Below are 27,199 nucleotides of genomic sequence, written 5' to 3' on the forward strand. Positions count from 1 at the left end.
GAAACTGTAGCTGCCCCCCCCCCCCCCCCATGTTCACTGTTGCATGATGTATCATAGATCAAAACCAGCTCCTTTATCTTCACATGCATATTTCTTTTTCGATTAATTTTGAGTTAGTGATGTCTTCCTGGCTCTCGGACCACACAGTACTTATCATTTTATTCACGGCCTTCTTACGTAAGATGCAGAGCGAGGGCTGAGTATCACTTGACATTTTTTCATAGGGAGAGACGTGAGTTTTGGTACAGAGAGAAAACAACAGTTATGTCAGAGCCCTTTTTTAACCGAAGATGACAGCATTGTTAAATGTCTAAACACAAACAGCAACAACAACCTACCTGAATGAAACGTGAAGGATTCAGAGCTCGTCCACAGAGTCCAGCCAGCTGTTCCTTTGAGTCTCAGACTGAGAGTTTTTGTTCCTGAAGAGGAGCTTTTGTTGAGGACTCATTCAGTAGTTGAACTGTGGGTTTTGTATCGAGCGTTGGCTGTTTGGTGGAGGTCTGAGAACATTTTCTTGTTAAATATCTAGTTAATATCATAGATTTTCTGTCTGTTCACGCTGATATAAGCTAATAAAAATAGCATAAAGTTTGTCAGAAAATGAAAATATTAAACAATCATTTGCTAATTAGGCCTAAATGAAGTAGATTTTCGATGATCCAAATTTCTGTCTTCGAAATAGTTGTTTTGGCAGTAAAGAGAGACACAATTCAGAACTTAAAGGAGACCATGTGTCTTCTCAAAATCCTTTCATGATCCTTCAATTATCTAAATAGGAATGCATTTAATAACATCAGTTTCCCAAAAACAGTCGGGAAAAGTCGCCACTCCAGACATCAAACAGCAAAATAGTGAATTTTATGTTTTTCTTTCTGATCCATTTCCTCCTGTTATTGTAACTATTGATCTATTTTTGCCTCCATTACTGTAATGGCCTGTAATGTTCATTCTAAACGAGCGTTGATGTGACAGATAAGGTCATCTTTGAAGTGACGGGGTGTTCGTCATTTCCTAGAAAGAATATACGGCACTGATTGCAGGCGTTAGCGTCTAATCTGAGCTCTAAGTGTTTTACCTGCTGCCTGCTCTGAGCGCGGGTCTGGACTCAAAGTGGATTCAGAGGAGCAGCTTTGGCCTTTGTAGTCCTCAGAGAGGCCACGGTGGACAGGGCTTTGTTTAGTCTGACCCCTGTGTGTCCCCTCTGCTCTTTAAGCCTCTGGAGACGCCAATCTCAGAGCGGCTGAATGACCGGCAGCACATCATTCACTGTCAGCCCCCCAGAGCCTCCAACTACACCTCAGCCTCAGCCAGTAATCAGCTGGATGGATGTACATCACCGTCACAGGAGGCAGTTTATCAGACATCAGTTTATTTTAGAAGAAATGACCAAAATGAGAAGCATCATTTGAATATGAATCTAACTTCCGCTGATCATTTTCTTCATCCATCGATCGATCGTTTGATTTGGAAACTTTGTGAAAACAGTGAGAAATGTGGTCACAATGAGCCCAAAGTGACGCCTTCACCATGTTTGTTTGGTCCAACCAACAGTCCAAAGCTCCACATTATTACAGACACATTCAGATCATTGAGATCATTGAGAGGAAAAGCAGCCAATCGAACATCTGAGAAGATCAAACATCACATGATTGGACAGGGAAAACAACTTTTTTCATGTCTAATTGATTAAGTGACATTGTTTCAGCTGTACTTGTATGAACTGTTTAATTTATAACATTTAATTGGCTTTTCATTTGTTTTGTGTGCCAGAATCTTAATTTTTAAAGTAAATATTAACTAAAGCTGTCAGATTAATGTGGTGAAGTAAAAAAAGTAAAGTGAAAACTAAAATATTTCTCAAAAAAAGATTTAGGTAAAATACAGGAAACTCACATTTCTTAATTCCAGTGTCGAGTAAATGTACTGAGTTGCTTTCCACCAGTGGAAGTTACAGCTAATGTCATGACTTGTGAATTATTTGGAGTAAACTCTGAATCTGTAAGTTCACTTAAAAGCAGAGCTGCCTGATTAATGAGTAACAGCGTGTTTTTCTTGCAGTTTCTAAGTACACAACATGATGGAGAACCTCCTTTTGTGTGGAGGAAACTGCTAAATTCAAGGCAGGAATTTTAAAAATAGATGCGCAAAAGAGAAATTTGGCTCAAAAAACAAATTATGTTTGAAATCGAACAGTTCGGGCTCTGAGTATCAATATTTAAGGGTTGAAGCTCAAAGATTCCAATTTTAAGGGACTACAACTCAATTTTGCCAGATACATAAATTTTCTATTTAGCTTAATGACTACCAGAGTGTTAACGTCTGCCAGCGAGCGCAGACTTCTCACCTTGTTAAAGGAAGAGAGCCCGGCGGAGGTGCCATCAGGCAGCACAGAAACAGGCTCTCTGCCAGGAAGAGTCCCAAAGACAATAAAAACAGCCCGACCACAGACTCCTCAGCTCTCACCGTCGGCACTTCCCCGTCTGTCCTCACCGGATCGGCCTGTTTGTTGCTGCAGAGAATCCGTTACAGTATGAAATGAATCGGCCGAGCAGAAGAGCTGCTGTCTGCAAAGCCGAGCGTCAGAAGATTGAGTGCCATTGTTATTTTTAAGACCTCCGGAGGGAACAGAGTGGAAGTTTGCACAAAGCCTCAAATATATGACCTTTTCTGCCCCGTCAGGCCACCATCAGTGCTCTGAAACCTGCTCACATGGTTGCTGAAGTTAAGTTTTTTTATATTCAGTGCCATTAGCTGATGCCTGATTAGCTGTTCTAAGTGTTTTCAAGGTGCTTCGCCTTAACGACACTATTATTTTTATTTGCTATTGTTTTCAAATGATTCCTGTAGCGGCGGCGGCGCTCTGTGACGGATCTGGGTGGTCCGGCTTGGTCCTCTTTCTTTGTGGGAGCTTCTCGCTTGACTGTCTCCTGACCGCTCAGGTAATTTGAGTGACTCCTAATTAATTGTTACAGCATGGCAAACAGCCGTCCCACCAACTTTACTCGCAGACCTCAGCTGGCGGCAGACGCACATTTAAGGCAGAAAAAATAGAAAACTGTAACTGTGAGTCAGCCTCAGGGTCGGGTACCGGGCCTCTGTCTCTGAGCCACTATTTTCATACTCCAGTGTCTGGGAAGCTGAATTGGAGCAATAAATGTTCATAGACGGCATGATGGATTTTCACGGTACAGCGAGGAATCGGTCGGAGCAGCTGGACGGAGCAGAGCGACGTCGAGCTAAACGTAAAACCAGATGGAGCTGATGATGGCGGATTGATGTCATATTTATCATAAAGACGCATCATGTTCCAGTTAATCTAAACCCTCCATCAGTTTAGACAGACGGACGCTGAGAGACTGTTAAAACTACATCAAACTTTTGTGAAGTGAGTTTCTCTGACCAAAAGATTTTATTCCCTGACAGCTAAATGAGCCTTTATTGTTTGGTCATCATAGCAGTTTCTCTCATGACACCATAAAAATCTGATCTAATCTGATTAGACGTCACTTTTTATACACAACAATCTAAGTCATTAGTCATGCCAGCCCGTAAATTATACATTTACCGAAACCTCCACCGGCTTATTTTACTTCACTGAGCCTTTATTCAGTATTTTGTCTGGGAAAAAGTATTTTATAACGTCGTACACAAGCTGGTATAATCGGATGAAATATGACTACAATATCATAAACGATTGTGCAAACCCACAAATTATACATTTACTGAAACTTCACCACAAGCATGTGAATAATACGCCCGTCTGACTTTCCCTGGAAGGCTTTTCTTCGAGGTGCCAGCAGCTCGTAGCAGTTTGCACTGATTGAATGAAGAATATTGAAATGGAATCAACCTCTGAGGTGAATTTCTGGAGTCTTCTTTGAATAAAAGACCTTTTATTCTGTCTCGTAAAAGCAGTTTCTCAGTTATGATGCTGCAAACAATGAAAAGACTGCATAAGATATCACCACATGTACAGATTTGTACTGCAGCAGTTAATGTATGTCTGTGTGCATCAGTGGACGATGATGTGACGACGTTTCTTGTGTTAAATTCACTGAATTAATCAAAATTAAACATTATTCTTCACACGCAGTTGAATAATATGCCCTGTTGTCTGGGTGAGCACATTCTTTCCCGTCTAAAAATACTTGTTTTAGAGGTATTGCTTGTACATTTTTAGCATGAAAAGCCCTCAGCTGAAGTTACATAATTTAACCCTTTCGAAGGCGGTGAGGAATGCAGAGAGCTGCCTGCTCGGAGCTCTTTTATCGATTCAGAGGCTCTCAGATTAGTTTCACGGGTACAATAACAAGCTGCACATGCTTATATTTGTATCAAATAATGAGCATTTTGTAGAAATTAAGCAGGTTTTTCGAACAGGCACAATGCTCCTCTCTTTGCCTTCATATGGGCATTTAAGCACAGCTTGTGTTTTTCTTTAATAAAGCACCAGCTCCAGTCACAGGGTCTGCAGGGATCCACCATCCCGGTTGCTGAGACGAGTTAAAGATCTTAAGCTGGGTGTCTCTGCTCTGCACCCAGTGGGCTTAAACATATATCACACTGGCAGTGGGCTGTTTGCTTTCAACCCCCTCCCTCCTCGCCCCCCGCCCTCCACCAGGCAGGCCACTGATCTCCTCGTTCCGTCTCCCGGTGAATCCCTTCCAGTCAGGCCGACGTTGAGCCTTCGCAGTCAAACAGCACCACGCTGGCCGAGGCTTTCTTTGATCCCTGAAGAGCTCGCATCTGACGGAGCTACTGAACAAGCTCCGCCTGACAGGTTAATGACGTGCGCTCAGCTTAATGCTGGCTAAATGAAAGGAATCGAACAGCAGTGATCTGATCAGCATCCACTTCATTACAGCTTTTAGTGGAGCTGTAAATACCAGGTGTCAGGAAGGCCAACACCAGTGCTGGAAGAAGTACTCAGATCCTGTACTTCAGTAAAAGTACTAATACTACAGACATGGATGTAGCCTCCCTGTTGTCACCCACTGGTTTCTGAAGAGTCTTTGTGAAGCTCAGTGACGACGTGAAGTTAGCGAAAGAGAGCAAAACGTTTTTTTGCACCGGTCTGTAAACATGTTTATTTCTGCTGGAGGTCTGCATTTTAATATGGAGGTCTATGGGGAAAGACTCTCTTTTGGAGCCAGCCTCAAGTGGCCATTCAAGGAACTGCAATTTCAAAAGTACAGTTTTATACCCTGAGTAGTAGTAGTAGATGAAGATAGAAGTTTAAATTTAAATGCATATTAATACCCAGTATTTTCCAGCAATTCTAACTGTGAAGACATTATTTATTATTATACCTGTTTCATCATTCATTATGTTTGGGTGCACTCATTAAGAAACGCTGCTCACAGCTGCGTTATTGTGGGTTATTAAGCTTTTATTAAATTTCTATAAACCTCTGAAGTGCTGATCATGAGGACTTCAATTGGCTCATCTGCAGCCAGAAGTCAGACCCGCAGAGTTCACCCGGCGGGGGTTCAGATGGAGGAGCATGCAGTGATGGTGAAGGAGGGCTGGCGTGGGTGTGAACTGTCCTGCTGACCCCTGTGGCTCCTTTGATCACTGGAGCTTGGTGACAGCGCACTACTCCGTGCCAAATTGCCATGCCACAACACGGCAGACCATCTATCAATCTGGATTTCTCTCAAAGAAACAACGTTTATCTGCAGGACGGCGAGGAAGACGCCTCGTCTTCATTCAGGCTGCTGCTGCTCCAGCAATTAGGCCATTATTTGATTGATTCATTCATAGAATATTAATTTCTTTGATGGCAAATTATCATTTCTAAAACTGAAAAATACCAAACTTTCAGTGCCGTCAGCTTCTCAGGTGTGACGAGTAGCTGCTTTCTCTCTTTCCAGTCGTAGTAAATTAAATATCTTCAGGCTTTTGGGCTCTTTTCTGACATCTTACACACCAAATGATTACAATCAATGAAACTGATTATTAGTTTCAATGCTGCTTTAATCCTTAAACGTGGCCTGGGAGAAGATGGAAGTTAATGATGGACAGAAGCTTTCTAACACATCTCACCTTTCCCTAAATATGAACAAGGATTAAGTGTCACGTTTAACTTTATTTGTAATAATCAGATTAAAGTCCATTCATGGCTTCCACATGCTGACTGGATGGTTTATTGGACAATAAATCACATGGACTTTAACACAGATTAACATTAAATCTCACTGTTTTTGTAGTGATGTGTATTATCTGTGTTAAAGGAAAAGATTCTGCACCACAGCAGATCACTTCTTATCTGATGGTGAAACCCTGCGAATGTTGTGTTTAAACACATAAATGCACATAATTATTAACTGAGTGGCAAACTTCTGATGTTCATTTCCAAATGTGCTGAAAAATGATGCAGCAGTGACATGAAATGTCCTCGTGTAGCTGCTGCAGATCTGTGGCTCATCCTGTGGAGGTTCAGCTTCACGGACGAGGTCTGATCACGCGGCTCATCCTGGTTAAATGTTAACATTAAAACATTTGCAGATCCAAACCGTCTTGGCGACTCCTGCTGTGTAATTTATGTGTTATTTTCCGCTGTCTCCCCTTTGATTTCTGTCACGAGTAAATCCGATTCACACGTTCGGTTTTGGGAAACAATGCAGGAAACATCTGCGCCTGTTCTGTCTGCATCTGGGCATGTTCCACTCAGAGTTCTGCAGCCACATCAGGGCCACAAATGGACATGAACGTGACCTAAACCCTGCGCCAGACTCACGGTGCGGCCGTGTCTGCCGCGGCGCTGTGGAGGTGCCACGCCGGGCGTCTGTGGAAGTCTTTACATTTCGCTCTGCGTGAGAAAAACGCTTCAGAAAACAAACAGCACGCAGCCTGAAGCAGTGGAAAATGTCTTTCTTTCTGTGTTTATGTGATGGTCTAATTTAAACTAAAACACATCTCATTGGTACAAATTGCCTGTTAATTTGCTTGTGTGCAACACAGATGTTCGATTTCATAGTCCAATAAATTCACCCACAAGAATTCCTCGAAAAAACATTTCAGTCCCCAGTTCAGCATTTCTGGAAGGACTTTTTTTAGTGTGTGTTTTAAGTGCACTTAAAAACTGTTTGTCAGCAGTTAAAGCTGCTCCTGTGAACACATATTTGTTTTACTATATTGTCATTTATACTGTTCTTACTTCTAATACAGCCACGTTATAATGGGCTCTTCAGCATTTATGTTCTGTGTTTAGATGCTAAACTGAGGGAGTTAAAGTGAAGTGTTTGCTCACATTCTTGCAGCCTGTCCAGACGAATGTAAAACGTAGTGACTTCTTTATGCTCCTGCAGGCTGTGCAGGAATTCTGGGAATCTGCAGGATGTATAAATCAGACTTAATCAGCCACCTGAGCAGGTATGATCTCTCAGCAGTGTTTTTATGTCTGACAAAAGAAAGATGAAGTCGAACAAGCAACACATTTTCAGCGTTTGACTGCAGGGCCCTTGGGAAGAATGCGTCTCCCAGTAAAGCGTCACCTCTTAAAGAAAGCATATTACGTTACACACAAACATGTCATTTGTGGGACACTGGGGTGGAAATGTCTCCCTGGGGAGCAATCAGACTGACTCCAGCTTTTTAAAAAGTCTCCTCTCTCCGCCACTCCTCATTTTTCAGACTCCTGGAATTAGTCGAAATCCTAGCTCGTAGTATTTGCCTTCCCCACACAGCTCAGTTACATTGATTAGAAATCAATTAACATTTTCCTGTTGCGAGTCGCTTTGTAATCCAACTCCACTCGAGATAAATCAGAGCTCGGAGCGTTTTCTCTCAGTTTGGGCTCTGAAGTTTAAGAGCAAGATGTGTGGAAATACAAACAATGCTAAATCATATTTATCAGCAGAGAAGCTCAGCTCATGCATTTACTGTGAAATACTCAGAATCAACAGAAACTGCAATAAGTGCAAATACTTCATACTACATGCTACAAAGGAATCCGTTGAATTAAGCAAATGAAATCCACGTGTAATGAAGAAGAACTCGAAGCTGCTGCACGTACTTTTCTTGTAAATCTCTGAGCAGAGGACAGGATGTCGCATTCCTTCACACATGAACTGAATGTTTTCTGTTTGTCCTTTCATCAACAAATCCCATGAAAAGACCCATCAGTCTGTCTCTCAGGACTTTCTGTCTCCCCTGTCTCGTCTCTGACACCAGGCACTGAGATCTGTGTCTCCGTTCTGCTGAAGTCTTTAAACATTAATGTTTTTATCAAACATGACTCAAAGGGAGGAAATGGTGCTTATGCCGAGGACTATTTTCAGTGGCGGATTGATCCACATTTGGTGCTGCGCTGAGTGTTTGTGGCAGCGGGACGGTGTGTGTGAGTCAGAATAAACCAAAGTGTGTGTTGATGGTGATGAAGGAACATGTAACAGTGACTCATTCTCAGCAGGATCATTCAGTGTCTGTTTATGTCCTTTTGGGGATTGTTGACAGTAATAAAAGCAGAAGATGACCAGCTTTATCTTCGCAGTGGAGTGGAGGAGGTGGAGGTGATTTCTGTCCAGCACAGTCACAGTATCCTCACAGGCTGCAGATAACAAGGACATTTGATGATAACGCTGCTGTAAACCATGGAGTTTGGACTGCTCTCACTCCTTCTCTCAGTATGTTTGATGTCAGTGTTCATGGAGGCAAAGCAAACTTCTGCTCACTCTGTCTTATTCTATACAAACGATTTCCCCCTGACTTCAGCTGCTCATCAGCCTCCATCCTGACGGGTTGGTGTTTTTTCTCTCTGTAAGCACAGTCAGACTTATTTCCAGTGTGCAGCACTTCAGTCACTGTAAAGACAAACGCACCATCTCTCTTCATTCAGTCAGATTTAGACTCTGATGACTAAAGAAACTTCACCAGTCGTTAATTTCTGCTCTTTGGACTCAGTGATTCTGGGCCGGACCAAACCCGGTCCAGCCGGTTAACTCCAGTAACAGAAAGGGCATCTGCTCTGTGGGGCCGAGGTGGCTGTATAAGGTTGCACCCGAACATTTCCACACTTGGCACCGGCAACAAAGCAGCCATTCCTCTGGCAAGCAGCGCCGGTCATTAAGCATAATTTGTCTGGTGTCCCTGTGTTGGAAATGCACAAAGGAGTGCGAGTAAAGCCAGCGTGAGGTCGTCTTCTGAGCTGTCATGTGGAGGGATGCTGGGGGCCCCATGCTGGGCCGCGGTGGTGGTGGTGGGGGGCAGACAGCGACAGAAAGGCTGGCTGGGGGAGCTCCCACAGGACCGCTTGGGGACAGCAGCAACCCGAGATCCCACCTAGAACCGCTGCACCACCCCCTCCCTGCAGCCTCGTGTCTGACAGTTAAAACAACAGCCCCTGTGGCCAGCCAGGCTCCATCCCCTACTGGATTTACGCTTGTTTCTCAGTTCCCACCACCCTCTGCTACACCCTCCCTCTGTCTCCTGCCGGTGCTCCGTCCTCCATCGGGACCCTTGTCCTCTCTTCCTCTGCAGGGGCGTCTCAGCTGCTCTGAAGCAGCTTCTACAACAAGCTGAAGCACTTTAGAGACCGATTCACCTGAAGTTTTGAACTCTGTCTGTCAATGTTCAGACACAGTTGTCTGAACATTGGATGAGATGCACCTATCAATCCATAATGTGTGATAACAGCAATGTTTATAGTAAATCCAAGTGTGTTATACGACACTTAGGCTTTACAATCTGCATATTATCTGCTTATATTTTGCCATCATCTTTTTTTTTTTTGGCTGTTCTGCACACACGATTCATCTATAAAATTGACTTGTTTGAACAAGTGACCAATGGTGTGTTGCTGTTGGGATAAATCAATCAAACTATTTCTTTAGCACCTTTTGTGTGTCACAGGTGACAAGCTGATCATAAGACCGAACAAGTGCAGAGTGAAATAAAGATGATGAAATAGATTAAAAACTTACTTTACTTTTGTTAATAATAAAACATAAAATATAGTCTAAAAATATGTATTAAAACAAATATAAAAAAACAGATTATTAATAAAAAGGAATCAAACTTAAGATCAATGTTTTAATTTTTACATCGTCCTCTTAAAGTTCACGTTGATGCTGAAAAATCAAACTAATAAAAAGCTTCTTCTTCTTCTTCTTCTTCTAGTGAACGGCGCAGGGCACCACCTCTGTCATCCCGTGACCTCTCAGCGCTGCAGCTCCCGCCTGTTGTGACTCCGAACAGGAAAGTGCAGAGAATAAGAGCATGAGTGGACGGAGAGGACGCGGTAAGGACGGTGTGGTTTCTGCAGGGTGAAGCTCTCTCTGTCAACGCTGCCTCTTTATTATTTTCTGTTTCAGTGGAGCTGAACACAGCGCAGGTGTCTACTTTGATATATTGCTCTTTCTGCTGTCGGACTGCTGAAGTGTAAATTCTTATTTGATTGTGGCTCGTAAATGGAAGCCGTTAGCCAAGGCGCAGTCCGATACGTCCACCGTGGACAGATGGAAAGTAACGTCTCAGTGTGGCCGCGAGCGAAAAGAAAAAGATGTTTTATTATTTGGATTCATGACTGTGGACTCAGCACGGGATGCTCCAGAGGGCTTTTATGATGCTGCTGGTTGTCTGCTGAGCAAAATGTGGAAGATCTTAATTTATACTTCTGAATTATCCAGGATGGAGCACTTTGACTGTCAAAATCCACGTTTTTACTGACACGACACACATGTAGAACAGCTCAAAGACAACATATTTAATGTTCTTCCTCATCAGCTTCATTGATTTCTGTAAATATCTGCTCATTGTGAATCTGATGCAGCGACACGTTTCACAGACTGGAAAGCTTCAAAAACACCTGTTTGGATCATTCCACAGGTAAACTGGCTCATTGGTAACAGGTGAGAGGTTCATGATTGGGTATGAAAGGGGCATCCTGGAAAGGCTCAGTTCTCCATAGAGGATGGAGCGAGTTCACCACTTTGTGAACACATGAAGGATGAAGGAGATGAACACATGAGCTCAGTTATCAGAACACACACAGTGCAGCACCTGCAGCATCACACACACTCACACACACACACACACACACACACACACACACACACACACACACACACACACACTGCGACTTGAGAAGGGTTTACTGCCCACCTGCAAGAGACGAGTGCTGAAGTGTCTTGCAAATATTACGTTATGTGATTATCGTCTGATAATGGAATTAATTGTGTGAACGAACAGCGATGCTAACAGTTTAGCCGTCTTCAGTGTAGCTCAGTAATAATCAAAGTAGTTGACAGTAATTTCGTGTCATGATAATAACATAGCTTAAAGCTAATGATCGACGTCAACAAGCCGACGGCAGCATGAGCTGATTGTTTCTGTGTCCAGACGGGAGAATTTAGCCGAGCTTCCTGAGCTTCGACACAAACGACATGGCGTCAGTGCTGTCGCTACCTCTTTATAAAGTCCCGAGCTCACCTGTGTGCTGTGATTGGCTCGGTGCGACACACCCACTGTAGCCAAGAAGCCGAGAAGCAAGCAAACTGAGAAGAACGTCAGAAAGCACAGGCACAGGGCAGAGTCCCTGCAGGGTTACTTCATGTAGGAGTCCAGATGTAGTTTCTTTGGAAATCCCTGCATAGATACCTTTAAGCTTTTTTCCCATCTCTGCTCAGTTTGATACTCAGTTTGATTTATCGAAATGTGGAGCGTTAACTATTCTACCAATGAAAAGGCGGCCTGAGCCCTCACTGTGTGAGCGGCCAGAGCACAGAATCCTTCCTAAGCAGAGGTCTGTGGCTCACATGTGTCTGTTTGTTTTTGACAGCGTTTGAGAAACTCCTGATCTAAACCAGCAGAGCTCCTGTTAAATAACAGAACGCAGAAACTTCACCTCCTCAGCGTCAAGTTTTATGATGAAAGGGAAAAAAGAGAGAAGAAAAACCAAAAAAAGCCGTCCGGTCTGCCAGAGGTGCTCTGAAATCCCGTCTGTCTCCACGTCTGTTTGAATTCACAGCAACAACACTGTCACATGCTGAACCAACGCGAGGGGCCGCCGAGGTGTGAACGGGAGCAGGTGTGAGCGCTTAGAGCCAGTGAGCTGATCATAGGTCCGTCCTTTCGAGCCCACGGTTCAGCTGATAGTTTCACAGACATGTTGCTTTGCTCTTCAGAGGCTCCAACACACAGATCTGTTTCTCATGTGCTGATTTAATCTGACCTAATTAAATTCTTACTGTAATTCATTCACACCTTCTCTGTTCCATCTGGGCTGCAGCTCATCAGTATTTTCCAGACTCTGTGATTCGGTTCATTCTTTTCTGAATCATTTGATAATTGACTTGATGTCACGTCTTCATGTTAAACCCAAAGACGTCCAACTTATTGTCATATAAGAGAGAAAAGCAGCAAATCTGAGGAGATGTTTGGCACTTCCGCCTTAAAAATGACTCAAGCAATGGATCTTATCAGTTTTGTTTCTAGATGAGCTGTTTGATCAGTGGACTGCTGCTTTCAGCTGTAGTTCTTGGTCTTCATTCTGTTGTTGTGCTTGAGTAGTTGAGCCTCAATCCAAAAATATCTCCACATCTCCACAGAGATTGCCTCTCAGAAACCTTTTTTTAGTCGAACTTTGGGGTGAAATCACTCCTTCATTCGGGCTTGACGCAGAGCAGCGGCTGAAGTATGAAGTCATGAGTCTGTCGCTCTGCTCGGCGCTCAAACGCCGGCTGGTGAAACCGACCGTACGTCTGTCTGTCTACCTGTCTGCTTTGCCTCGTGGTCGTCTGACACGCCGACGGCCTCACCCCAATCTGCCGGAGCTGCGGAGGTGAGCTGGGAAGCGCCTGGGTGGCAGGGCAACACACGGGGCCTCCCTGGCTGGCGCCTGTAATTTTACCTTCCCATTCATCAGCCAGAGATATTAATAATAACAGCACATCTGGATTCACTTTACTGTCTCGTGTTAACCCTTTCCTCTGCAGCACCGTCTGCTACTGCGGCGGCTGGCCAGCCCCAAACCCCCGACCCCCCCGCCCCCCCCCAGCTCAGGTCCCATTCCTCTTGCTGTCAGTCTTCATTTCTCTGTCTCATCTACTGCTGCACTTTTTCCTCTTTCAGCTTCACTGAAACTCAGGCAGCTCGCTTTAGAAACGCTCACGCTGACGAGTCAGTCGCCTCAACGTGGCGTCGAACTGTAAACGATGTGAAGGTACAGAAACTCAGACCATGGCTATTTTTTACATAACAGCATTTTTTATTTTTACAAATAATCTCATATCAAAGACACAACTTTTTAGGGATCCCTGCGATCTCTGAAATCTGTCCCTGCTTTCTTCTTTTCATTGAATCAGTGTAAACACACAGCTGTATGTGCAGTATGTTATATACCATAAGCTGATCCACTGTGGCTGCAGTCATAACAAGGCTAGCCATACATGCTTCTGCAGAACGGGCTGCACTGTAATGCAGCTTCGTTGCACATAGTTGGGACACTGAGGTGTCTCTGCCAGCCGTCCCTCCTCCGCCTTTGTCCTTTGACACGACTCGGTCTTATATTGTCACAAACAGCATCATGCAGCTTAAGGCGCCAGCATGCTTTCAGTGTGAATTGTGGACAGTTTACTTCCCTCTTCTATCAAACTCTGCTTCAAACGACATTGTTGCATTCATAAACTGGGAAATTTTGCACCGTTTCAACATAAAAGCTTTTAGTGGTGAACTTATTTGTGGGGGAAATACTACAGGCTTTAATTGGTCAGCAGATAGTAGCCTAAATCCAAGTACACAGTTTATACCACATCTTCAGCTAGTTCTTGCTAGCTAGCTGTTAGCATGTGGGATGTAGCTTGTTTGAACACGCCAACTTTATTAATCTAGTTTCATCCAGTCGTGTTAAAAGAGTCAACTCATTGAATCAAAGCTCGCTTCAGTCTTCATACAACATGCTAAATACAGGCGGAGCAAATGAGCCCTATGTTTTCACTTTATTTATTCCCATTATTTCCTGTTATTTCCCATAAATTCCTGGTTATTCCCATGTAAAGTTTCCACCTTGAATAATCCCAGCATTTAGCAAGCCTAACCAGTCTTCACACGAGGACAGCCACGCTGTCACTTCCTGTGTGAACAACTGAACATCAGGCAGCATCACTGATGTGGAAAAACTGCTTTGATGGATGAAGGAATAAAAACTGGTTCTTCCTTGTTACCATTTATTTCAACAAGTCTGACTTTAGAGAAAATCTCAGTACATTATGTTTATGTACACCAAAAACTTAGAGCAAGACTACATTCGCTCGCATATCATCCAGTCCTTTCCGTGATCGGGGGGGGGTGGGGAACGTCAGTGAGGTCGACGTCTTATCGTTACCTCCAGACACCCAGAGTCTGCTAACGCAAGCATGAAGGACAGTGAGGCCTTCTCACATCAGCTCACCAGGCCGATGCACAAATGAAACATTCCTTCATATCCATAAATTTCTCCCACATCCATGATTTGTATGATTCATAGCGTTAATACTACAAGACACAGTTATTGTGGAGACATCGGGGAGGCAGAGGGATGCAGCCCCGCCTTCAATCACGGCCGTTGACAGGTGACAGGTAGAAACACTTTCCACGCCTTTCAGGTATACTGAACCCGAGCTGGCCTGTCTCAAAGTGTCGCCTGCAGAGTTTCTCTCCCCACCGAATTCAGCGAAGAAAGAGCTAATTAGCTGTTCCATCCATTCGATTGTTGTCGCCGTGCCAGATAATCCAGAAGTGAGAGTTGCACTTTGTTTCATGTCAACGTGAGACGACGGGGTGTAAAAACTCAGACACTGGCCTGGCCGCACGCCGCCGCTGCAACAGAGCACACACGAGCGTCCGTAGACACCTCGGCATGGAGGCAGAGTAAATCACCCCGTTGAGCTGTCTATAGGTGGAGCCAGGGCCCTGCTACTGGCCGCCAGGCTTGGCTCCGTGCCCGCCGCCCGAGCCTCCCGCTGGTGGCAACAGGTGACAGAGGTCTGCTGTGTGTAGAGCTGACAGCCCCCTCGCAACGCAAAGGAACACTTGCTTCATTACCAGACCCCCACCCCCCGCCCCCACCTCTCCAGCTGTAGAGAGAGAGAGACAGGGAGACGGACAGAAGTGGAGGCTTTACTGCTGTTTCTGTGGCACTAAACATGAGAGTTAGAGAGGAGGCAAAAAGCTCAGTGTGCATCACTCATCTGCTCATGAGTCAACACTCATGATGTCACGCGCTGCCCTGCCAGCCTCACACACAACTATACTGTATTACCAATTTTCGTATAAAAGACCTTATTTATTAAAAAAAGGGGAGAGTCGGCTCTTTTTCCATGCAGTGGACTGAGCCGTACCTCCCAGAGAGCCCTGACTGTGAAACCATCGTGCCACAAACAACCTGCTAAAAACACTTAGAGTATTTCTCCCATACAGAAATAAACACTGGCCAATTAGTGTTCTTATTTTTGGAACTGTTTTAGCTGCCAGAGGAGTTGAAAATATAACCGACCAGACGTGGCCTGACACGGAGGACTGCAGTTTCAGTCCTCGGCGTCTCCGTGTGGACATCCAGGAGCTGCTAGAGCTATCGAGGCCGTCCATCGGCCTCTGGGATAGTTTATGTCTCTGAAATGAATCCTCACGCTGGAACAATAGCGCCACTATTATCCAGCACAGAGAGAGATGAATTCACACGAGGACAGGCCATCTTGATTTATGAAGTGTGAATTAGGAGCTGAGAGTTTGAGACCGAGGTGGGGTCGGCGGAGGGGAGGGGGGTTGCGTGGCACAAACAGCCGTCTGTGTTGTAGGGGCTGGAGACGCCGCGACCTCCCGTCATCCCCCCACCACCGCGCTCTGACTCCTGGCCTGTTCGCTCATTCACGGGAGCCTCTGGCGCGGCTGCAGCTTTGGCTTCTGATGATCTGTAGAAATCCAGCCAGATCGCCATGTGGGGATCAACGCCTCAGCTCTGGCGGGGCGTTGAAATACACTAAATGCCCCACTAGCTGCGGCAGACGCCTGCTGTGTGTCTGTGCTGGTCGTCAGGCTTCATTTATATCGCACGGCGGGTTGATTGAGTGCTGAATCATCCATCAAGAGCACAAGTATTTACTCTGATTCCAGTCAAATAAAGGCTGATCTTAAACTGCTGACCTGGACTTGTTCTTGAGCCGACATGGCAAAGTGAGAGGGGGCGCGTGGTGTGTTTATGTACTTGTGAGTATTAGTACAATCCAGGTCTGACCAGTGCAAGCTGATGAGTCTAGTTTATACCTGTGAGTGGCCTTTAATGCAGACCCTGTGGGAGAAGGATTTGACAGTGTTTAAAAGTTGTGATAATGACGGTTTTACTGTCAAACTCAAGAAAAGTACCTAATTTACTGTTTGTGCAGCTTCACCTTAGACTTTCTTTAGTGTGTCACAGCTAAAGGAGGCGTCACGTGACTGAAAACCAGCTTGGTCATGTGATAATCCCCGAAGCAGCTCCATTAGCTGGATGAAGACCCAGATGAAAGCTCTGGATCGTTTGTCTTCTGATTCAGGTTGTTGTCTGTATGTGGAGGTGATGTGGGCTGAGGAAAACGAGATAAACACGATGGCAGCCGAGCAGGAGAAAACTAAAACGGATGTTGCTAATTGATGCTAAATGCTGCTTTCAACTAACTCCAATGTAAACCCATTCATGTCTATATTAGACGCTAAGAGCAAGTCAGCGTAGCATAAAGAGCGAAAAAGGCTGCGTAGGGAGGAGGCTGGGGTGGACGGATGCGTCAAACACTGGACTTTCACCCATCCTGGTTCAGGTTCATGTCTTGTTTGAGACCAAAAGTCAGCGTTGACTTATTTAATTTATGTACAAAAGATAACTTACAAAACGTACTTTAGTTATGATACGTACGTAACGTAATGTAACGTACTGAACTCGCACCATGTATGTTAGCGTACCTGTTTTAACCCAAACCAATCAAACAGCAGCTGTTAGACAGCGTTAACCACAAAAGCTTTCTGGAAGGCGTGTCGTACAGATGCTAAGGTCACCCTGTGTGTCTCTAGACGCAGAGGAGGTTGACAAACGTCAGTAATTGACAACCTGGATGACAGTTTTCAGAGTGGCCATCGTTTCGTAATTTCTTTGTGTAGATTGTGAGCTAAATGGTAGAATCTACCCCGAGTGTGCGCTTGCACGTGTGATCGGCCACCACAGCGGTTTGCCGGACGACCTTTCGTTTGCTCGCGGTGGCCCTCCGTGTTGGCCCTCCTGCCGACGTCACAGCTAAATAACGCAGGTCATCAAAATTCCTGGTATTAGCAGTAATGTGTGAAGTCAATATACTGTGTGTAAATTTTCATTTCGATCAACCTTCACAAAAATGTTCAATAAAATCCAAAATACTGGAAAAATGATTACGCAGAAAGAAAGCCAAAGACTCTGAGGAGGAAAAATTTAAAAGAAGTCATAGTTCAGGAGTCAGGAGCCAAAACGTAAAAATACTTGTTACAGTGCCACCAGTTGACCCCTTTGTGTACTTTAACTTGAGATATGAATCTTATCAACCGTCTAATCTCTCCAGGACTTTAGTTTTGTTAGCAACAAACAGCTTGAAGGCAGAAACTAAACATATTTTTGCTCCAGCTTCTCCTGGAGAATCCCTGAACTTCCACAGAGGAGCACCATCACCTGCGTGCCTTAATGCTAATTCAGCCTCCTGAGTAATCACTGCTTTAATGACTTTGTTTGGATGCAGAGTTTCTGTCTGTGAAAGCTTTTATGGAGGAATGGAAGGAACACACACTCACACCAGGCTTTGCGCATCAGCTCTGCAACCTGTGGGAAAAGTGAGCTAAATGTGCTAATTATAGTGCTCGTTAAAAGCCACAGATATTTACGAGTGTTGCCTCCAACCTGAAGATGACTCTGTGTAGATCTGACGTGGAGTTCGTTGGAATAATGAATTATATGAGTTGCTGGCTGGACTGAAAGGCTTATCAGGCATAAAAAAAACTCCAGACTTTCATGATTCATGCCTGAATTTGTCCTGTTGTTATTTAATGCCTGAGACATCAGACTGACTGAAAACGACCTATTGAGAACAGGAAGCCAGCAAAATCCCTAGGTTCCCAAACTAAAATAGTGCGACTTGAAGAGATTTGAAATCTGCCACCCGACTCATGGTCAGTGGTCCGAAGTGGCAGTTAATTTTAATTAAGCCCTCAGCAGGAGTGATTATTGTGATTGTGTGCTCTTGGATTGCAGAGGAATGGAAAAAAGTGCTAAACAAACTAGCAAATTGCACACCTCCCGAGTGCCAGAGTAAACAGAACAGCACCCACTTCATGTCTGTGTGTATTCAGCTTGGCAATGTGGCCTCAATTAGCACGAGGTGTGAAACAACGTAGCGAGGGAGATAAAGCGTGTGAAAGGTGCTTTGTGCTTCCTCTGTCAGTGATAACCCTCTGCGCACACTCATGGCAGGCATCAAGGCTTCTTTCAGAGACGGACTCCTGGAGCACCGTTTCTCGGTATCTTTACGGATGAAGGCTATCTCCATCACTGAGTCCTTTCTCTTGTTGTGTGTGTGTTTCTACCTGAGCGTGTCTTTTCTTGGTAGCGCAGCTGAAGGCGTCTGCCAAGAGAGAAGTCTGCTTTTGCTCAGCAAATGAGAAATCAGCAGGGAAGGCTACAATGACCCGTGCATGGCTCAAACAGGGAGATTCATTTTGAACGCGTATCCTTAAGCGCAGGTTTAAAAGTCTTCTGGAGAAGCAGAGCAGACAGAAAAAAGGTCATTACATCGGCCGGTTTATTAGCCGGGGGGAGCTGTGTTTGGTTAAGTCGGGGGTGAAAAAACTCCTCCATTAAGCAGGCGTCTGTCTCAAGTAGCCCGTCTTTTTCAGGAGGAATATTTCACTATCAAAATGTTCCTGTGGTAAAACAGTAGGAAGGGATTAGAAGAAGCAAAAACAGCTCGGCGTTAAATGAGCCTGGCAATGCTGATGACACTTAATGAGAACCATGCTCGGACTTCACCCATGCAGCCACATCAGACATGAAATATTCCAGCGTGTGAAATATTATTTAACATGCCGCTTTCATTTTGAGAATTCCTCAAGTGTGCGGTTAGGCGCCGTGAGGAAGTTCAGCTACTTCATTTAAATTGTCAGAAAGAATCTGCGTGATTGGTGTTAATCTCGCTGGGATTTCTGGTGTTTCTGAGAGGCCGGCGTTCGCTTCGCTCTGCGCCGTCCCACGCCTGAATGCTCTGGATTGAGCCTATCTGTCAGCCGGTTTTTTGGGAGCGATAGTTTATGATACGTGCCGGTCAGATGAAAAATATAAGGGTGACATTTTCCAGACTTTTCACCATCATTTGACCGTAAACTAAATGAGTCGTGTGCTCAAGTGCTTGTGTGAATTAGCTCATTCAAATTGAAACAGAGATGCATTTATCTAAAGCGGATGGTTTATGGCTGATGTAGCAGCTGGCTAAGTTCTTCCATTAAATTATTTTTCAAAGAATGATTCTCTGAGCATGAGTTTAGACAGGTTCGCAAATTGTGATACTTTCCATGGCCGCTGCTTAGTGAGCGTTGTTTATTTGGGAGCTAATTTGGCCGGCTTTATTGAGAGGCTCGCCGTGGCACCGTTACAGGCAGAAATATTGTCCCACTTGAGTTGGACGCAGGCAGTAAATACACTGCAAGAAGTGTACTTAACAGCCGTTTCACCTCATATTCAGGCTGTAAATTGTGCTTTTCTTTAAATTAAGTGAAAGGTTCCTCTCATTGGGTGATAAGATTTCACTTGTTTCAGGTGCAGCCTTTGATTGTTTTGGACCATTTTTAGTAAACCAGTGACCATGAAATCAAGAAATTCATATAGAAATTGGACATTAATCTCACCCTGAGCATCAGGCTTCCTCCCTCTGTTCCTCTTTCATGTCCTGCAGCTCTCAGGTTGTTAAAAACGCTGTCTGTCAGTGTCACACAGAATCTGTATCAGCTTGTTTCGGCTCTTTATCGAAGCGGCACTCTGTGAAACCTTCAAACCCTTTTAATGGCACAGTGTCTTCAAATATCCCACGTGTCTTATGAATCACTTTGTACACATTTCCACAAAATTCAGCCTGACATGTTTGGTATCTTTGGAAACTCTGGGATCTCCAGTAGAATTTAAGATAAAGTTTAGTGGGTTTGAAGAATGTTTGGCTGCACTGCGTGAGTTTCCAATGACTGACCCACTGGCAGGTCGAGCAAATGAAATTATCATGGCTGGAGATTTCTGCACTTTTTGCTTTATTTGAAGAATAAATACCTGAACAGACGTGACCCTCTTTGACCTCTCCTCCCTGACATTAATGCCGTTAATACAGATCTTAAAGTTGGCTAATTGTTTGTGTTTTGTTCAGATTTATGTGGAACTTTGTATCGATAATGATTTTCTTTATTATTCACGAGCTGCATTTAAAGAATAAGATCACATCAGATGGGCATCAAACTGAAGTCAAATTTGTCTCGAAATGCCAGAAATGTCCCCAGTTATAGAGGAGAGACTTGAGATCAGAGCTCCATTGATTCTGGGCTGAAAGCAATGAAAGTGGATGGTCGAGAAACACACATCCTGATCCTTAACTGACGTAAAAGTAGTGATATCACGATGTAAAAGTACTCATTTGTGGGAAAACTACATATGCATTATCATCAAAATGTACTTATATCAACAGTAAAAGTGAGTGTCCACTGTCAGTGTCACATTCATGAATAGCTGTTATTGGATTAATGCTGCTGAACATGTAAACTGGTGGAGAAGGAGCTCATTTTAACTAGAACATATTCATATCAATACATCCTAAATGTATTAATAGATCACATGCTTCGAATTTAAAGTCTTAATCTGAGTAACTGGTCTAAAATCACCGGTGAGGCTGCAGAGGAGCCGTGAGCTGCCTCATCCTGAAGCTCCAGCAGAAGGATTCTCCAGATGAAAGACTTCAACAATCATTCCCACTGTGAGACTGATTTAAGGACGTCTGGAAAACCGACAGGGGGCGTCTCCTCCCCCTGCTGCCCCCTCCTCCGCCCCCACCCCCCTTCAGCGCGGTGGAAGAAGGAGGTATTGGGGATCTCCTCCTAGACAACAAACCCACATTCAAAGAGGGGCACACGAATTACGTCACGTTCCGTGTGGAGGATATAACGGAGGTGGCGGATTGCGCTCGGCGCTTTTCTGTGGAGGAGACAACGGGAGCATCATGCCGAGCCCGCGCGCACGGAGCCCGAGGACAGATGGACAGATCTGAGCTTTGTCACGCAGCTTGTCGACCGATGCTGCTACGGACCAACTTTTTGTTTCTGGCACGGATTTTCATCATGGAAAAATTCTGAGGGACACTCGAGACGCAGGTTTGGATACGGCTCACGCGTAATTGCGCACAAGAAAGTGGCCCTTTAGCAGCTCCCTGTGCGCGCTCGTCTCACCGCTGGACCGCCTGTCATGGATCAGTCTCAGCAGTGCGTGGCCATGTATCTGCTGGTGCTCTCCCTCGGACTGCTGATGGACAGGGGTAGTTGTCAGCACTACTACCTCCTCCGCCCCATCCCGAGTGACAGTCTGCCGCTTGTGGAATTAAAAGAGGACCCAGACCCCGTCTTCGACCCCAAGGAGCGGGACCTTAACGAGACCGAGCTGAAGAGCTTCCTGGGAGACTTTGACAGCCGCTACTTGTCCGTTTTGCCGCCCGTGGAGGACAAATACACCGGGAACGATGAGCTCGATGACTCTGAGATCCAAAAGCCCGGTGGAGTACTGCCCAAGGAAATCCGAGCGGTGGATTTCGACGTCCAGTTCGGCAAGAAGCAGAAGCCGAGTAAGAAACTGAAGCGGCGGCTGCAGCAGTGGCTGTGGGCGTACTCGTTCTGCCCGGTCGTGTACACGTGGACCGACCTGGGGAACAGGTTCTGGCCACGATTCGTGCGGGTGGGCAGCTGCCTCAGCAAACGGTCGTGTTCGGTTCCGGAGGGGATGGTGTGTAAACCCGCGAACTCGACCCACCTGACGATACTGAGATGGAGGTGCGTGCAGAGGAAAGGGGGACTCAAATGCGCGTGGATACCGGTCCAGTACCCGATCATCACAGACTGCAAATGCTCCTGTTCGAGCTAAAGAGACTGAAAATAAATTATAAGCTCATTATTTTTGTGATTCTTCTTTCACGTGCACTACCGAGTGTAGGAATGTATTTTCTGTATATGCGGTGCCATGCAGTTCATATAGCTCACTGTACAGAGTCAGTATTATTTGTAACCAGAGTCTACTTTATTTGTGGAGAATATTGGTTATATATTTTGTATTTATGGAGATATTAAGGACTTGCTGTTTCCCGTGTCTGGATGAAGCAGATCGACCTCAGAGTTAAACGTGGGTTATTGATCCAGCCGCGCGTCGGCGACATGTTTTATCCTGTAAATTAAGGAAATGTGCTATTTATTCTTTATATTCGTACAATAAACACTGACATGATTTTAAATGCCTTTATTCTCTTTCTGTTGGTCACGTACAGTCCGGTGTGATACCTTGGGTCACCTGCCACACAGCGCACAATGCGGAGCTGTCACGCTAACACCATTTTACGCATCACGTACTTTTTACAATCACGCGCTTATATGCTGCACCACGGTGTCTGCTTTACTCAGTATTACAGTTTATGTTGTAACACTATGTGATTGGAAACTAAAGAGGATTTAGATGAGCTGGTTGGAAGCAGATATTTCTGATGGGTATTGGATTTATTAGACTATAACAACATGTGGTCAATAGTTTCTCCAGCCTCCAGTTAACAAACACTATCTTATCTCTATAAAGCTGTCAGTCACACATCAGAGCCATTACATGCTGATAAAGGAAGCAGCAGCTGCGTACAGTTCTCATTCCTTCATCTGAGGAGCTCCTCCTTCCCATTTGCAGCCCAGCAGGAGCTGAACTGGAGAGATGAGCTGGGATCCTGAGAGGCTGACGCTCCACATGTCGCTGCGAAAGCATTCAAATATATTTAAATAACTGCTCCTGCTTTTAAATCAGTGTCAGAAAACAACCAATACATCAATCAGTGAGGACAAGTGATTCATTAGAGTCCAGAAACACAACAGCACTGAGCACCAAGCAGCAAAGATGAAGCAGAATAATGAGAGAACAGGAAGTTTTACTCCACTCCAGATACAACATCCTCATACTTAACGTCCAGTCAGTAAAGTAGCCATGCCAATAATAAAAATAAAAACAGTCCTATCTGCTAAATGCACTTAAAGTAAAAGTATTCATCAACCAGCAGAATTTCCTCTGTCAGCGATACAACAGTATTACTGAATGATTCAAATGTTGCATTAAGGTGTGTACATGAAGTGAAACGTGCAGTATTTCTGTCATTCAGGTACCTCAAACTTGTGCTTTTTCACATGTACTTGATTAAACTACCCTGCATATCCCAGTCTTATAATATGTAACATACAGAACAAGTCTGCTCTGCATACTTTGATGTGTATAAGTACATTCTGCTGTTAATATTTCTCTGCTTAAGTAGTGCAGTAGTAGTAGCAGCAGTAGTAGTCTAATTTATTCCTCTCACAGTGTGGTGGTGTTACTTTTACCAAAGTAAGAGATCTGAATGCATCTTCCACTGCTGTGTAACACCATCCTCTGGCATCAGCTGCACATCTTGGCAGTCAGGCTTCTTCCTCTCAGTTTACTACCACCACATAATAACCATTTCTGCTGGCTCTGAAGCTGACGATTAATGATTAATCCCTTCAACTCCTGAACTCTTCCCTCCAGTTTCTTTCAAATGGAGAAAAATAAATGTTTGCCGCAGTTTAAACCAGCGTCTCACATGCTGTATATCCTGATCAGCTCGTGCCAGCGCTTCATTAAAGGCACACGATGCCATAATTTCAACGGCGGCACCGTCGCTTCAGAGGGAAACACTGTCCATGTCTTGTGTGTTATTTTATTAGCGTTTCCTCAAAATTCAAGCTGACGTTTTTGTGTTTTTGGAGAGTTTGGGATCCTCCCCAGAATCTAAAGTTAAAGCACTGCGGCTTTGAGCAGAGCTGGACGAGTTTTTAAAGACGGAGCCACCAGCGGGTCACGTAGGATTTAAAAAGTAAAAGTAATAGTTTTCAATAAATTAGTTGCTCTAATCGTCTGAGTCATACGTAGCTGCTTCCCTCTCTCGCACTCCCCCTCCCTCTGTTCAACCAGAGCCTCAGCTGGGCAGACTGTGGGGCACCAGAAAGCCTGTGTTTTGTTTTAGTTGTGTTTAGTCCGTAATGATGCTCCTTAGCCTCAGAGCCAGCTCTGCACGTACGCAGCAGCAGACAAATCCCCGCGCTCGTCACCGGATAGAGGTGGCAGGGCGACGATCTGCGCCGTGCATCTTAAAACAACGGCGAGCGGCCTTTTGGTTGACAGTGATCCTCTCGTCTTGTCCCTCACGCTGTTTGAGCTGCTGCATTAAGCTGGTGATGGTCCAGCTTCACAGTTGACAAGCTGTCCGCCTATTTCAGGGTTTGTGTGTCACAGTCGGGGGATTAAAGGCTGGACAGTTCACAGCTGCCCCACGAAAATCTGATAATAGTTTCTCATAACTTCCACTTTCTGCTGCAGTTCGACCTGGTTGCGTCTGTTATCTGAACCAACAGGTGTTCCTGTGTTTTCAGCTCGCTGGAAACCTCTCCATTATTTTTCCCACCTGAGAAACACGAGTCTCTACCGTCTTTCTCCTGGCCTTCCTGCTGCAGTGCAGGCGAAGTGCTGACGCCGGTCAGATGATTTGTGTGTGGAGTAATATGTGTTGACAGAGCGCTCGGTGCCTGCTAATACCAGCTGCAGACTGGAGGATGCAGGGCTGCTAATGCCCTTCGTCACTCCTGAGCTGGCTCTCGGCAGTCTCAGATACCCAGCAGTGTAATGCTTTTAGCCACCAGTAATCCATTAACTTAATGATATCTTTGGGTATGTGCTCACTTTATTGCTTCTCTGCTCCCTCCCTCATTAACCTAATCAACTTTCTTTTTTTTCTGTGAGATATTCTGAAGCCAAAACCTTGTTGCTGATTAAATTCCGCTACAGGGTTCAGATATTTTCTTGATCAAAGCAAACTTCTCTTTGTTAGTTTTGCCAACAATATCAAACACAAGTCCTTCATTTTTCGTCACAGATGATAAAATTAGTTTTAATAACTTTGACTGGCTCATTAATAGGCCAAAGGTCGCCTTTGTGGCACCTTCATTACGAGCACAATAACCAGCCGAGCAGGTTTGGGAGAGTCAGACTGTTTATTCAATGAAAAGGACAAATTTGAGATAATGCTGTGAAACAGTGGAGCACATGAAAGGATGTGCTGTAATGATCAGGTTTGAAAGCTCTGAAGACGTGTTCACCGCTTTGCCCGGACCACAACTCTATAATAAAATCTAACACAGAGTTTTGTGCCGCGCAGTGATGAAAGCTGAGAAATAGCTTTTGATCTTCACAATGCTGGCAGCCCAGAGAAAAGCTCGACGTTCAGTTCTGACACACATTTCATGGAAAATATATCATTTAAAGTGAGAGCAGCAGGAGTCAGAAGTGACTAATTCAGAGATGTTTTTTATTTTGAAAAACCTGGAGAGAGCGAGGGCGAGCTGCAGCCGTTTCTCTTCCACACACTTATTCAGTTTTACATCTTATGGAAAAATCTTTGTGTTGGAGCTAAAATGATTTATTATTCCAAAGAAAAACGACTCTTTACCCAGAGTGTTCTGCAGAAAAGCTCGTTGAGATTTTCAGAAAACGCCTTGTCAGACTCAAATTGTGGGAAATTTTGGCCATCCTGACTCAAGGATACCTGTTGTCAGGTTGTCATGTGACTCCACCTGCTGAGGAGCACTGAAAGCTCTGCATAAAGCCAGTAAGTGGACCGCGAGTTCAGAATATTTTTCCAAGGTCAGGAACGAACTTTGACTCTCATCTTTAATTTGTGTATCTCAGCCACACAAATTAAGATAATGATAGACAACAAATGTGAATCCAAAACACCTCGATCGGCCCCTACCGGCCGGCTGCAGTATAGGTCATAAACCCCGCCTATTTCATGATGGCGGACATGGACCAAACCCCCCCCAAAAAAATGCAAAAAAAATCTGCCACTTATGTGTCTGAGTGTTCAGCAGTGAGCAGCCTGCGAAGTCTTCATCACTGGTGTTCATGAAACCTTCAGATTTAGTTTTAAATCGGTGGATTGAGGTCCGTCATAAACCCATCCGACCTGTTTTAAATCACATTTCAGAGCTGGTCAGTGAAGACAAACCCTGCTTTAACCTCCTGAGTGGTTTGTCTGCGTGCATCTGTCAATATGATCAAATATGAAGTGCTGCTTTCATTGGCTGTCCGGGCGTCCAGCTGTGGCGGCAGCAGAGGCCTGAATGAAGGCAGGTGTTCACGCCGGGCCAACAGGGAGCAGCTGTTCCTGCGGCTCACACATGAAGCTGTCGCTGAGCTAAAGCCTCGTTTCTTCCCTCCGCTTTGTGTTTATTGTCAGAAAGATGTTTTTATGCTTCTTCCACCTTCAGTTGCCTCCGAGCAGTTTACCTGACGTCATCTCCAATCTAAGAAAAAAGTTGACACGTGTTTTTGCCCAAATGCCTGTTGCAGCGTGAGCTTCTGCTAACCAGGCTAGCCGTGATGCTAGCTGTCAGAGGCTAATGTTTAACTGTCATGTGTTCCCTCTTCTTAGTTATATTCCTGTGGACTCGCTGTGTATATTTACTGGATTGATTACTATGTTGTTCTTCCTGCGAGGACGTGATGTTGATGACATTTTGTTTCTTTGTGTCATGGACACTAAGTCTAGTTTGCAGTCGGTGTGTCCTTCTGTAAATCTTCCCGTACTATTTCATTTTACGGTAACTTTGTCCTGAATCATCTTTGGTGATTCGTAATCGCCATCATTGAATCCAGTGTTCAGTTTTCAGTTTCACAGTTTCTTCTGACAAACTCACAGCTGTTATTGGTGTTCAGCTCGTTGCACAGCTGCACAGCTACAAAGTGAGGTCAGCTTATAGGCTCTGAAACAAAGCTCAGTCAGCCTCTGTTGGGCGGTGGTGTCCATTAGTTTTTTTTTGTAGAGCTGGAACGATTAATTGATTAATTGGTTGACAGAAAAACAGCCCTCAGTGATTTTAGTAATGGATTAATCGT

The 27,199-nt window shown here is 44.7% G+C and overlaps 1 protein-coding gene across 1 annotated transcript; it reads left to right on the top strand.

Moving 5' to 3' along the window:
* Positions 1–21,193: 21,193 nt before the first annotated feature.
* Positions 21,194–22,484, top strand: nog1 (noggin 1). The gene has a single exon (XM_070981613.1). It carries the CDS (start codon positions 21,461–21,463, stop codon positions 22,127–22,129), a length of 669 nt encoding a protein of 222 aa, XP_070837714.1. The 5' UTR covers positions 21,194–21,460; the 3' UTR covers positions 22,130–22,484.
* Positions 22,485–27,199: the final 4,715 nt, after the last annotated feature.

Source organism: Chaetodon trifascialis, chromosome 15, assembly GCF_039877785.1.
Source record: "Chaetodon trifascialis isolate fChaTrf1 chromosome 15, fChaTrf1.hap1, whole genome shotgun sequence".
Taxonomy (NCBI): domain Eukaryota; kingdom Metazoa; phylum Chordata; class Actinopteri; order Chaetodontiformes; family Chaetodontidae; genus Chaetodon; species Chaetodon trifascialis.